Below are 13977 nucleotides of genomic sequence, written 5' to 3'. Positions count from 1 at the left end.
CATGGGAGAGGCGGAGATCAGAGGCCTCTGGTCTCCGGCGGAGTCCCGGCTCCATATCAACCTTTTGGAGCTGCGGGTGATTCGTCTAGCACTGAAGGCATTCCTCTCCTCTGTCCGGGGGAGTGTAGTGCAGGTGTTCACGGACAACACCACCGCCATGTGGTACTGCAACAAACAGGGCGGGGTGGGGTCGTGGACCCTCTGCCAGGAGGCTCTGCGCCTCTGGCAATGGCTGGAACATCAGGGCGTGACTCTGGTGGTTCAACACCTGGCAGGTTCTCTGAATGCCAGGGCGGACGAACTCAGCCGCCGGTGCATGATGGATCACGAATGGCGTCTGAACTCGGATGTGGCGCAAGGCCTCTTTCTGCAGTGGGGCGAGCCTTGGTTAGATCTATTCGCCACAGAAGAGAACGTGCGATGTCATCAGTTCTGCCCGTTGGAATTCCCAAGGCGGCACTCGCTCTGAGACGCTTTTCGTCGCGAGTGGAGTTGCGGTCTCTTGTAAGCCTTTCCGCCTATACCACTTCTGCCCAGAGTGCTGAAGAAGATCAGGCACGACCAGGCACAAGTCATCCTTGTGGTTCCGGACTGGGCTCGAAGGTACTGGTATCCCGAGCTACTCAGTATGTCAGTCGATCCCCCGGTTCGTCTGCCTCTTCAGGAGGACCTTCTGTCGCAGCAGCAGGGGACGGTCCTCCACCCGAGCCTGTCCAGTCTCCACCTCCATGCTTGGAGATTTAGCGGCGACAGTTGAGGCCATTTGACTTGCCTCCTGAAGTCTGTAACATCATTCTGGCAGCCAGGCGTCCAGTATACGCCTGCAGGTGGAACAGATTTGTGGCATGGTGCACAGCAAAGGCTGTGGATCCCCTCAATGCCCCTCTTTCTGAGGTTCTTCTCTTCCTTCTTTCTCTTGCCCAGCAGGGCTCTGCTCTGGGCACTATCAAAGGCTACCTTTCTGCTCTTTCAGCCTTTTTGAGGCTGCCTGATCAACCTTCTTTTTTGAAGTCCCCTATCGTTAATCGATTCCTGACAGGCATGACACATACGTTCCCTCCTGTTCCCTTTGTGATGCCTCAGTGGGACTTGAACTTGGTTCTAACTTTTCTGATGTGCGCTCCTTTTGAGCCACTTCACAACTGTCCTCTTCGCCTTCTCACTTTGAAAACTGCCTTCCCGGTAGCCATCACCTCTGCCAGGAGAGGGAGTGAGCTCCAGGCTCTATCCTGTAAACCTCCTTTCCTTTCAGTCCATCCGGACAAGGTTGTGTTGCGGACAAGGCCCTCTTTCCTACCCAAGGTAGTCACGGCCTTCCACATTAGGCAATCAATCACCTTGCCCACCTTCTTTCTGCCTCCGCATCCCTCGAGAGAGGAAGAGAGGCTCCACCGTCTGGACCCAAAATGTGCACTTTCGTTCTATCTGGACCGCACACGCCAGTTCCAGGTGGATGACCAACTCTTTGTTGGTTACGTGGGTTCTAAGAAGGGGAAAGCGGTGCACAAGCGGACCATCTCGCGGTGGATCACTTTGTGTATTCAGGCGTGTTACTCCTTGGCTAAGAAGGAACCCCCTCTGGGGCTGAGGGCTCATTCCACTCGAGCCACAGCGACTACAACTGCCTTGGGCCGAGGTGTGCCCTTGCAGGACATTTGCCAGGTGGCTACGTGGGCCTCGCTGCACACGTTTGCAAGACATTATTGCCTGGACAGTCAAGTGCGGAGGGATGGCTTCTTTGGCCTTTCCGTCCTCCAGGACTTTCTGTTGTGATTATTGGTTCACAGACCCACCACCACGGGGTTGGTATTGCTGGGGTATCTATTCTAAGGTAAGGAATCTATCACCAACGTGTCTCTTTCAGATGCACAAGTTACTACTTGTGTAACGATAAATCTGTAAAGGACATTAGTTAGTGATAGATTCCTTACCGACCCACCCATCCTACCCGTTCTGCGAACCGATATCTAGGGTTAAGAGGCCCATAGGAATGAATAGGATTTGTGCCCGCAATTTGCGAGAAACCAAGAGACACTTGAAAATTTAGGGCGCAATTTCAAGGGTGCAAGGGTTCCAAAAGGACACCCTGTTGCACCCCTGAAATGTGCATGTGTGCACATGTGGCGCACATACATGGCACTCTATAACTAGTCAAAAAGTGCTTTTTGAAATGAAATCGCAATATACTACCAACTTGAAGTTAGTGGTATTTTGCGATTCCTTAAGGGAAAATCTCAGGCAAACTGCGATCGCAAACGCTGAAATTTTTGCGATCGCAATTTGGCTTTCTACATCTGGCCCTGGATGTCTTATTTAGGACACCTGTAGGGGGAAGTGACCCCAACTGCTTATATTTGCCTGGGCTTAATACTCCACATTAAGGCTTATTCTTGCATCCTTTTAGATATTCAATATTACACTTTAAATCTTAATTGTTTCCGTCTTGGTTTGATTTACACTGCGTTTTCTGTCTTCGTTTGATTTACACTGTGTTTTGACCTTTTGGTCTCAACTCGTTGAGTCTTGAAAGAGAGTGAAGTCATTAGTGTGTGGTGGGCCCACCTATTGGACTTGATGACGTTTATTGGGAAAAAGAGAATGGTTAGACGGCCGGGTGACCCGATTGTAGTCTGAGAGTGAAGAAATCAATTAACCTTCCTAGGGGTCCCACTGATACTTGGTCCTTTTAAACCAACAAAGAAGAAATTGGCAAAGAAGCTGAAATATAAAAGTTACATCTTTATTTACCTCAAATGAGTCCGACTACGTCACACAGAAGCCTTAGCAACTGAATGAGGCAGTCTAAGGAGTACAGAAAACTAGGGCCTTATATATGCTTAGGGTTACATAGTCCGTATAAGACCAACATCACACAGAAGCCTTAGCAACTGAATGAGGCAGTCTAAGGAGTACAGAAAACTAGGGCCTTGTATATGATTAGGGTTACATAGTCAGTATAAGACCAAGGTGCTGTCCTGGCTCATGTAAGCATGCAAAATGACTAATATTGACACACAAGCTCTGCTTGCTCAACAGAGTGGGAGGAGAGTTACTTCTCCATACAGCAGCAAAAATATCCTGACAGTTAAACAAGAGAAGCAGGTGCATTCTACTAGCTAGACCCTTCTGGGCATGTGCGAAGGTGGAAGATGCTAAATATATTTCGTTTCTAGGCAGATTGCAAGAGCAGTCAACACTGAGGGAGGACAGAGCACATGGCGAGCATGTGGCAGCACATGGCAAACAAAATGGCTGCCAGAAATACAAAATGGCTTTCAGCTCATGCTAACTAATCCGTCCAATATTTGACAAGAGGAATATGGCTTGTTGAAGTTCATAGAAGGGTGTCACCCTTCAAATGAGGTCGAGTTTATCGGGGTATGGTGCAATATACTAGATGTAAGGTTAAAACAGACATGAGAAAATCTTGCTTGGAAGTCAAATGTGATCGACTCTTGGAACTGCACTTGTAATGAACCTCACTCAGTCTCTTACCTGTCACTGCTTAGATTCTGAAACTCCCAGTGGGCTAAAAACGAGAGGTGCACTGATTGGGATTTGGATATCGAATAAAAGGGATGCAGTTGGAGAATCTACTTCCACTAATGGCTAAAAGATGGTATTGCCAAAAGCCACATGGGAACACCCTGGCCAGTACATTTTGATGATTGCTTTAGTCATGATTCGTTGTGAGGCTGCCCCTTCATTATGACCTCCGTTTGAGGTTTTGCTTGGAATTACACAAATTGATATTTAGAGATTTCGCTTTGAAAATTCACGTCGCCTGCGGTTCAGTGTGTGCCTTATCTCTGTAAGCACCGCCATTAAAGATTTAGAGCAGTGTGAAGATTACCGTGGTCTATGTATGGTTTTTTTCCACACTGGGCATTACTTTGATTGGTTGTGTATTATGTTTCTTTTTTTTCCCTTGGGAAGCACTTATTCTTTTGGTTACTGAGATAAACTGAGTACAGTAATGGCATTAATTTGTCCTTTTTCTTGATAAAATGCACTCTCTGATAACAGATCAATCGCTAAAAGCCACATTGGAAAACATTCAATTTCACTTCAGACTTTCTCTAATCTTAACAGGAAACGGAAGCAGAAGTAGAACGCACACAGGTGTTGGAAAGAAGGCTACTCTGATTAAAACTGTGCAGAGCATGAAGAGCCATGGAAACTACCAAAACTGTACCATTGTGAGGCCTCACAACCCACACTCCAGCTATGGCACCTATGTCACCCTCGCCCCCAAAGTGCTGGTGTTTCCCGTTTGTGTGCCGGTAAGTGATTTATTAAGTACCTGGTTTCGGTCTGGGATTAATATTGAATGCAATACCTTAGCATTTATCTAGGCTTTTAGCTAACTTAGATATTAGCGCAGCCTTATCTTTTTTTGTCTCGGAGTGATCAAGATGTGCCACAAGTTTTGTGTTGTCTTTGTGGAGAGTAAGTTTCATGTATTCTTTCTGGTATCCAAGTGCCATTCCGTGCGTACATAAAATTACTTCTGGAACAAATTCTGAGCTTAATCCTAGCCTCATTGTGTAGCCAGTCTATTTTTCTAAAAGTCTGAATGATGCATTTCATTTTTAGACTATCCATTGCTTCTTTCGAGGATGCATTTTGAATTGCCCTTTTTCGTCATATTTTCTTAAGCGGTGGCAAATAAAAGACCAATCGGTGTGTTTTTGAAAAAAAGAATTGAATGGACCTGACCCCCTGTTTCTTTACCCCCAGATGTGGGGTAATTTCAGTTTGTTTCTGTTTGAAGCTGCCTGGTGTTTCCTGGTGGTCCTAAACAGGAAAAAAGTCTGCCCTAAATTGGGCGGAAGGTTTGAGGAGTGTTGACAGATGGCCTGATGCCCATGAGACTATTGGTCTAAGGTTTCCACCGGCAGAGCCAGCAGGCACCAGTGGCAGAAACATGTCGGTTTACCTGAATCTAAAGAGGAAGGGACGAGCCAACAGTTTGGCAGTCGTGTACTTCACCCCGTGTTTGTGGCAAAGGGCCTTTTCCAACAAACACTAAATAGCCTCCTAGCTCTGAGGAATTTGATATGGTAATTAGTATAAAAGGTTCACATTAACATGACTGATAGTCATTCTAATGTCAAAATAAATGCCCAAGGTTTTGACTGTCATTAGGTGTAGTACGAATTGCGCCAACCAGTAAGTGGGAATCACACTTAACCTTATTCTCTGCATTGAGGTTATTGTCCATTCATTCTTACTTTGAAGTTTACAGTCGTTTATGTGTAGACCTCATAATGGTAAAAGGCAATACAGTACCAAGTATATACTCATCTAGGCTCACATAGTTCTGTTATAACCACAAAGGGCGCCTGAAGTCGGCCACCTGTTCAATGTGGGTTTCATCATCAATTTGCTTAGAGCTCTTTTTGCATTCTGTGGTAATTCTAATGGGCACCTTATATTTGTATATTCCCACTGATGTTTATCTGCGTTTTATTGTGCTGTAATTGCTCGACTGTTTGTAAAGGTATTGCACTTCTGCAGCTGTACCGGTATGGCGCTGGTACCTCGGAGAAAAACAGCAGAAAGGTTACTTTTTTCTGGACACCCACGAAATTTACGTAGATTGTCACTGCTCAGGCTCCTTTGAAGACAAGTGGGTAAGATTTGTGGTGATTTATTTATGCAAAACAGAAGCAGTCAATGTTACTGTGTGATCATGGGAGGCCTTTGCCATTTTAAAAGGGTTGGAAGTGATTCTTTCTATTTAGAAGAAACATTTCCAATACAGTTAAGCACAGTCCATCGGCTTGATTACGTTCAACATTTTTGGGGCATAATGATATACCTGGAACAGCTTCAACATGGTCTTTCTTCATAGTCCTTGAGCTTTGTTTGCTGACTAGTCTGACTTTATCTCAGAGGATCTGGCCAGTCTACGCAAGCTGTGGCTCTATTTCCAGGTTTGAGGTTGGGAAACACTTTGAGCATTGGGAGGCTCCTGGGAGATAATGTGTGGCAAATGTTTAGTGGTGCTCACCAACCTTCATTATATATGTAGTGTTGTTTAACCCCTGGTGGGGAATCTTTATTACATTATATGGTGGGCAATATTTACTCTTCCAAAATCACCTATAGTAAGGGAACCTTACCATCTTACTTCAGGGCTTTTTACTGTGGTTACATGACCAACACTAGTGGTGCTGGAAGTTGTGGCCTGTAGATCCTACACCGCCTAATGCTTCATTGGTTTCTGAGCAGCCATTCCAGAGCATTGATGGACTAAGGTAGTCCTCCATTTAAGCACTCCTTGTTTGGCTTTCTCCAGGTGTAGTTGGATGATTCAGATAAAACAGATAAGACTTTGTATCATTGTGCAGACACTCAGCACCTCGCAGTAAAATGTTTCTAGTACTGTTCAGAAGTGTTTCATATATGTAATTCTGTATTGCCAGTGCCAAAATAATGTCAAAAAGAGTTGCCGAAGTCCCACATACTGGCCACCCTGTCTGCACTGATATACCAGTATTCCTGTTTCCAATTCAAAAGACGGTAGGTTTTTAGGATTGCATGAACAGCACAGCAGAGGCTGCCAATTCTTACTCTTCCCACTGTGACCAGGACATGACTCCAGGAAGTTTGTAGGAGTTTCTGGCAAAGATGGTGCTAGGTTTCCAGGAAAGTTCATAAAGTCATTACAAATGAAGAACCAGGAAATTGTAAAAGGTTATGGACATTTTCTGTATGAAAATTTAGCACACAAAGCCATACAAAGGTATTTTCCAAATAACAGGAAGATGGTCAGTTTGCAGAGTTCGTTTAGACTTTTAATTTGAGATGGTATTTCTCCAGCTTTTAATAAGGTTTGGCTGTGATTAGTCAGAGTGCCTGATGCAGCTCTTTGCATCCAAAGCAAAGAGTGGACGGGTCTGATCATTGTAAGAGGATAATATAGCAAGCAAAGAAAGAGGATTTGTTTAGCATTCATTAAAAAAAAAAAACTGTTTATTGTAGCTCGGCGGTTGCAAATGAAGAATATTAAATTACTTTTTGGTGGTCCATGTCTCATGAGGCAGTGCTTACATGATCAGGCAAACACTCTTGTTGTGTTTTATTGTTCTGTATCAGGCTATGTTATTAGCAGATAAAGGAAGAACCATCTTATGGTGTCAGATTACCTTGTAATTTCCTGAGCTGTGCCCTGCACCTCTATTTTGTAAGGCATTTCTTGATTGTTGTGGATCAAGGGGTAAGGCGTGGTTCGATTGTGCCATTCTCCAGCAATTTGTGTTTGTATACCCCTTTTACCCATCTCTGGTTTTGGTAAATTGTTGTAGATCCTTTCTAGATTTCATGTTTTTCTTAATTTTGGTAACATTCTTTCTAGCATATAATCTTGACGGTCTGCAGATTTCCCATTTCCCTTCCACCTTTCTTCATTTTCTTGCTTTTGATTATGGCTTGCTAAATATTTGATAAAGTTGTTTCTGATGGCCAGTATCCTCCTTGCCCATGTGACATGGGCAATTAAATATGAACGGACATCATTGCCATTAGTGACTTCTGAGTGTACAGCCAGAGTCACTTACATTGATGATGCATGTGCACCTGGAGGGTTGAATGATGTTACCAGGCGTATAATAGGATGCATTGACCCTTACAATGTGTGGCGTTACCCCGTGGACCTCCCCCCCCCCCCCCCTTTAACTTAACCTTCCTTTTCCTCTTCTTCCCACTACAGCATAAAATCATTCTTAGCTCCATTTATCTACACCCACCCCATACCCTATAATTCCCTTTACCTACCTTTGTGTCTATTTATCCCATAACCCTAAAATTGCCTTTACCTTCCTTTACCTCTCCCACCCCAAACCCCTAAATTACCTTACACCCTTTACCTGTACCCATCTCTAAACCCCCAAAATACTTACCTCCTCTCACTCGCATCTTCACCCTTATATTTTTTTTTATAACATAAATTATTTAAAAAGAAAATACTTTTCTGCATGGTAAATACTGCGTAGTAAAGCTTCCAATGATTGTTTACCTGTGTGGTAAAGGATCCATGATAAAGGCTGTTTCCCTTCCTTCAGTCACTCAGACTGTGCCTAGCTCCTGGTTATCAGCGATCTTAAAAATAAATGGATCAACTGTGGTGCCTGGGTAATTTCTACGTGAGTAACCAATGGAAAATTATATAAAATGTAGGTGATTAAGCCACAATTTTGATCTGTCACATCACAGATTGGCAGATGTCCTCTTTTCCCACCAATTCCGCAGTTTAGTTGTTGCCACCATCATTGCTGACCTTTATGCATACAGCAAAGATTTGCCCTAACACTGATAAAAGACCTAACAGAAAATTAACAAACTGTCCCGTCAGAACATTTTCTTGTCCACAGTCTGATTCTGCTGTAGAATTTGCAACATTGATCTACCGTGTGTGCCTGTCCAAAGCCTCAGACGGTGGTTGTGTGACATAGGTTAATGTGGCAGCATACCTCTCGACAACCTCATCATGTTTATAAAAAATTGCTTTGTATTTCTAACAACAAAAACATTTTCTCTCAAGTGGGCCACTTCACCCCGACTTTCTGTTCCTTAAACAAGTATAGGTCTTAATAAGAAATTGTGAAGTTGTTTGACTAAAACCAGTGCCCATGAATTTGAATAAATTGATATGCATTGCTTTTGGAAAAAACACCCAGCGTTCCATTTATGTTATTGTAATCAGAGGCGCAACTAGAGCCAAATTTCGGGGGAAGTTAAAAAAAAATTCGGGGGGGGGGCGGGAGGGGGGGGGGGGGGCTGAACCTTTAATCAGTAGGCAGAGTGGAGCTGCAGGGCTCTTAGAAGGGGTGAAACAACTGCAAGGCCTAATTAACACTCAAATGGTCTTTTAAAGACCTGTGAAACGTTCGGGTGCGGCTCTGTGTGTGCCCGGGATCAGCCACACAGGACTTTGGGGGAGGGGGGGGCTGAAGCCCGGTGAGTCCAATGGGTGTTGCGCGCCTGATTGTAATCAAGAAGTGTTAACTGTTCTAAAGATGTGAAAGACAATAGGGCTGAAGTATGTCAGTGGATGATTTTTGAAAGAGTGGGGAAAAATGGGTAAAATAAAAGAAAGGCAAGGTACAGCCTCCAAAATGAAAAGAAGAAAATTATTTTGCAGCATGTATCTCTTCTGGAATCACATGCTGTACATTATTCCTCCTTCTAATGGTTGGGTCTGAAAACCGTCCCTATTTTTAGGTCTCACCTGGCGTAAGCAGCGCGCATGCGCTGCTTTCGCCATGCAAGAGCCTTTTGGAATCGATACGGATTCCCCAGCTAGATGTGCACATGTACGGACGGACGGAAGATGCGCACACGCTTATCAGCGTCCCCCTGCTGCTGGCATGGCAGCACCCCCTTCTGACTGGCACCATCGTCTCGTCTCATCTTCGCGCTTCAGATCATGTGCTCTTGAGGTTAAAAGCCAACTGTGTTGTGGCAGAGATTGTGTCTAAGGTGTACACATGCTGCTTTGCTGTAGGGAGAGGTAGGAATATAACCTGATATCAATGTGCTGTTGTGACAGTAAATGCCCTACACTGAGGTGTGTTACAGCTGGCCAGACCCACTGAAAATGGATGCAAATACTAAAAGTTCCCTGTAGTAAGCACACGTCCTCTCCCTCCACATACAAGAGGACACAACAAATCTCTCTGAAACCGATGCAGTGTCTCGCGGACCACGTGCACCTATCACTGAACACAGAAGCCCCAGGCCTCCTTCAGTCAGGGTGATGTTCCCAAGGTCTTTGCAGAGCACACACATTTCTCATGGCAAGCCGCTACAGATTGAATTCCCAACACCTAACCACAACTGCACCAGGAGCGGTCAGCACCGATCGGGGGTGGCAGGGCAGAGGGGAGAATAGAAGAGGGGGGGGTGCTAAGTTGGAGTAAAACAAGAATAAACAAGCATTGAAATTGTATAGCAAAGCAAATGGCTTTAACTTAATAAAAGGCGAGACCTATTGAATTTTTAATGCCTGTTTTCTTTTGGGTTTTGGTTTGAGGAGAGACCATTCCGCCCCACACATGATTAATGTAAGCCCACAATGCCCCAGTACGTGGTCACCAGCTTCAGGTGACGTTTTTACACTTTTGGGTTCAGAAACTGTGTCAAGATTTCAGGGTCTACTGTAGGTAAGAGAAGCAGTTGAAGTGGCGAATGAGACATGGAAGAGAGAGGCAAGAATGGAATATCTAAGATGAGCCCAGAAGAAATACGCGGCCAAACAAAAAAAGGATGTTTTTTTTAATTATGCTCTCACCAAAGGGGGTTAAACACTGCATGGGGTGGGGGGTGGGTATTCTGAAACCAGTAAGTCTAAGCGAGGGAAAATTAATTCTAGATTTTTTCCAAATTGCCCTAAATTGGCACAGAAGGACGCCTATCAGGTCTGGACTCCGTGCTTTTCAATGGACCACAAGTCCAAGGGCATTAAGGCATGCTAGGCCTTCCTTTGTAAAAACGTTGAAGGTCAAAAAACATTGAATACTCCTCACATTGTATAATTAAAGTGTTTCAGTATAAAAATTGGATGACTTCAATATGCAACACATTAAAATAGATGTGTTGCTTGAAAGCATTGAGAAGCAGAACTTACTTCAAATGGCATATGTTTTGCTTGCATCTCTGACATAGCCTCCGAGTGTAAATGTAAATTGATACTTGTATAGCCACTACTCACCCGCAAGGGTCTCAAGGCGCATGTACGAATACCGCTGTGGAACCCATCCTGGCTTTCCCTGTGAGGCGTCCACTCCTGGGCACCCCCAAGGTGGAGGCCAGGCATCCTTAGCGTTGTGGGGGCCGTTGTGGAGATTAAGCAAGCTATTGCCCAGAGTTGCAGAGTGGGACTCCATGATTGGAATAGGCACCGAGGCGAGAATTATCAGGTCCATGGAATTTTGAGCCCAAGACCCGCCGAGGAGGGGAATTGAACCCTGGTCCCGGGCTAGACCTCTGCATCAGGGTCTGCCGCTTTAATCATTGAGCCACACTTCTCCAGTGTAAAGGATTGGGATGAAGAAAAGTATGAGGGGCTCATGTTTGGATTACTTACCTGTAATTGTCATTAGATTCTTTCCTCCTCATTCCAGGAATAAGTATGAAAGAAAACATTATCTATCAACAACCAGAGGTGGATGCTTCAAAAAAACTATTAAAGTTATAGGACATGAAAGGGAGAACCAGACTAATGAATATCACGCCCTTCAATTTATACCTTCAAGCCGCTTCTGTTCAGTTCAGAGAGTGAATTACAGAGCTGATGTGACTCAGTAAGGATAATTTGAAGTATTTTGAAGAAGTGTAGATGGACCATGTGTCTGCTAAATGAGGTTCATTGTGACACAACATTTTGTTTTACAATCAAATACATAAATTAATTGTTATTGATGCAGATCACTCCGTTTAAGTCTGCTTAAGAAATATTCTGGGGAAATCCTTAGTTAACTGGATACTGGCAGCAAGCATTTTTATGCAAATCTTCATATTCTTGTAGCCTCAAATAGGAGTCCTACTCAAATAATTTTGATCTCCCAGGTGCTATAAAGGTTAAATATTGTAGGAACTGAGTGTACCTGTGGCTTTCCACAGGTAAACGGAAAAGAAAATATACACATTAATTTCCTCATGCCTCTCATCCCCTTTGGCCTTATTTTCATTCTTCACATTGTTGTAAAGATGTACCCAGTTTGCAGAGTCCAAGAAACATATTATTTTTCTTTGCATGTGTCATGGAGTCTGACTTGTTGAAATAAGTCTGCCTTTTTGCCTACGACTAAGAATTTGCTTAATCTAGTAGAGATCTCTACTCTTAGTAGTCTTCTGGGTTAAATTGAAATACAATTATACTCTTGTACCCAAGATCCCCTTTAGCTTTGGCTTCCTTCTGGATCCTCTCTATGTCCCTTAAATCATTAACCCTCTCCAGATGTGAATGTTTGTTTGACTTGATCCTGTGACGTGTATCTAGCTAAATATGTCCTTTCTGTCCACTTCTAGCGTATATGTGATCCAGTGGGCATTAGAGTTAGATTTTCAACTTCTGCTCCCACCAGGAACCCCGAATGCTAATCCAGTTGAGTTCTTCAGGATTTTCATCTCATATCCCCGGGCTGTGTTCTCCATGTTTAACACTGGTATTGTTTTATCAACACGGACATTCAAGTCCTCTCTTGCCTGTTGCTTTAGAACACTGTTAATTTGCCACCCTTGCCATCCTTTAGTTTTTCATTCTTGACTTCAAATCTACAGCTGCTAGTATAGGGTGTTGGGTTGGTGATTTTGAGTCAATAGGTGATTGATAGTGTGTATTTTGTTTGGGTTTACTCCCTCAAGTGTGAGAAGTTCTCCTCTTCCACATTCACTTTGCTTTTGCTCTTAGAGGTTGATATTTTTCTCAAGAGTACTGTGGCCCTTCGCTACTCACCTCTGTAGGTGGGATCAAATTGGCAGATGTAGAAAGCTTACCAGCATTAGCTGTTCAGCATAAGTCAATGGCTTTTGCTGCCAATATTTGCCTGACTCTAAGAGGGCAGTTTCCTTGGCAGTCCTACTTTTGTTACAGAAAGAGACAAATTCTGTCAACTTATGGTTGGCTGTCAGAGGCCCTAAGAGAAATCTCCTCCTGGATCAGCTGTCCTCTTTCTCTTTCAGTCTTGTTGGGTGATGCCTGGAAGCCAGTTATTTTCTTTCCCTAGTAAGCCTTTTTCTCGTAGCTCGGAGTCCTCTTTTTTCTCGTCTGTCCCAATGGTATTTGGGTGCGTGCCGGCATTTCCAGGGCACAACTCCCTGGCACCACTTACTATGCAGCAAGACACCACCAGTGCTATGGATGCTTGTTTCCGGTCCAGGGAGGACCTGACCTGGCAGTTCGGGCTGGACTGTTCCCATGGGGAATAGGGTTAAGACTGATATGCATATGGCTGGGTTTAAACTGGATTGACATGGATAGCAAAAAAACAATGGATTTAGGCCCAGATCTCTGTACTGTGGTGTATGTTTGACATTGATCAGCATTCTGTCCATCAATTGTTTTGTTTGCATTTGTCACCCCTAGTTGGAAGAGTATGCCCAGACTTTTGTCCCATGCTCTCCATTTGAGATTTGAATGTAAATTCACCCATTAATATGATCTGAACTCTCACTCAGAAAGGATCTGAAAGTGCCAAAGACTACCATCAATACCAAGGCCTTCGAGCCGGTCAATCAAAAGCTCATGATTGACCATATTGAAGGCTGCAGATAGATCAAGTAGAATGAGGGCAGCATTTCCATCACTATCAACTGTGGCCCTAATCATCTCAGTGGCTGAGCCTTTTTCTTTTGGATATCACTTCTTCCGCGTTCCTGGGTGGAAGTTTCCTGTATGCTGCACAAGTTCCCCCGCTACGGTCAGCTCTAGGAGTTCACTCTGATTTGCCTTGGATTTTCTCTCATGTGGGTAACTTGGTGCTCCTTTGTTTTTAAAATCTCAAGATCTCAGATCCTGTTTGAGTCCAGAGAGCTGTGCGTTTGTGATGAGATAACAGACCTAGGCAATGAGAAACAGGACCTTTCATTTTTTTTTTTTTTAACTGCTAGTCCCTGAAGCATTAGCATAGTTCCCTTCTTTTCATCCCTTATTTGACATTCGTTTTTCACTACCTTGTAAAGTCCTTTATCTGAGGGAGACGGTTAGTTGTAGAGAGTTTTTGTCAGCAGTAACCCTGCGTGTCGGTAGGTGGGGTTGGTCAGCTCTGTGTGCGTCGTCGGTGCCGGGATGATGTTTGCGGGACCTATATAGATGCCACTCATGCACGCTGACCTCCGTTCTTTCTTTTCCGCACCAGCCTAAGCGCAGATCCTCCTCTGATAAGAAGGGTTAATCTGTATTTTGTGGACTGCTGCCCTGGAATTCTAAGAGCCACTCCTCGTACCGTGGGGCAAGTCTGTTTTCTTCTC

General features: G+C 44.2%; 1 protein-coding gene across 2 annotated transcripts in view; it reads left to right on the top strand.

Annotated features, from left to right (window-relative positions):
• RGS3 (regulator of G protein signaling 3) overlaps positions 1 to 13977 on the top strand; it is a 688935-nt gene that overhangs the window by 335119 nt on the left and 339839 nt on the right. For both annotated transcript variants that reach the window (XM_086921262.1, XM_086921263.1), the window contains one exon: positions 4093 to 4283. In XM_086921262.1, the coding sequence (XP_086777388.1) occupies positions 4093 to 4283 (191 nt within the window). The remainder of the gene's footprint in view (positions 1 to 4092; positions 4284 to 13977) is intronic.

The sequence above is a fragment of the Lissotriton vulgaris genome, chromosome 5, assembly GCF_964263255.1.
Source record: "Lissotriton vulgaris chromosome 5, aLisVul1.2, whole genome shotgun sequence".
In the NCBI taxonomy this organism is placed as follows: Eukaryota; Metazoa; Chordata; class Amphibia; order Caudata; family Salamandridae; genus Lissotriton; species Lissotriton vulgaris.
The sequence above is the reverse complement of the archived record's forward strand: the minus strand, read 5'-3'. Positions and strand labels throughout refer to the sequence as shown.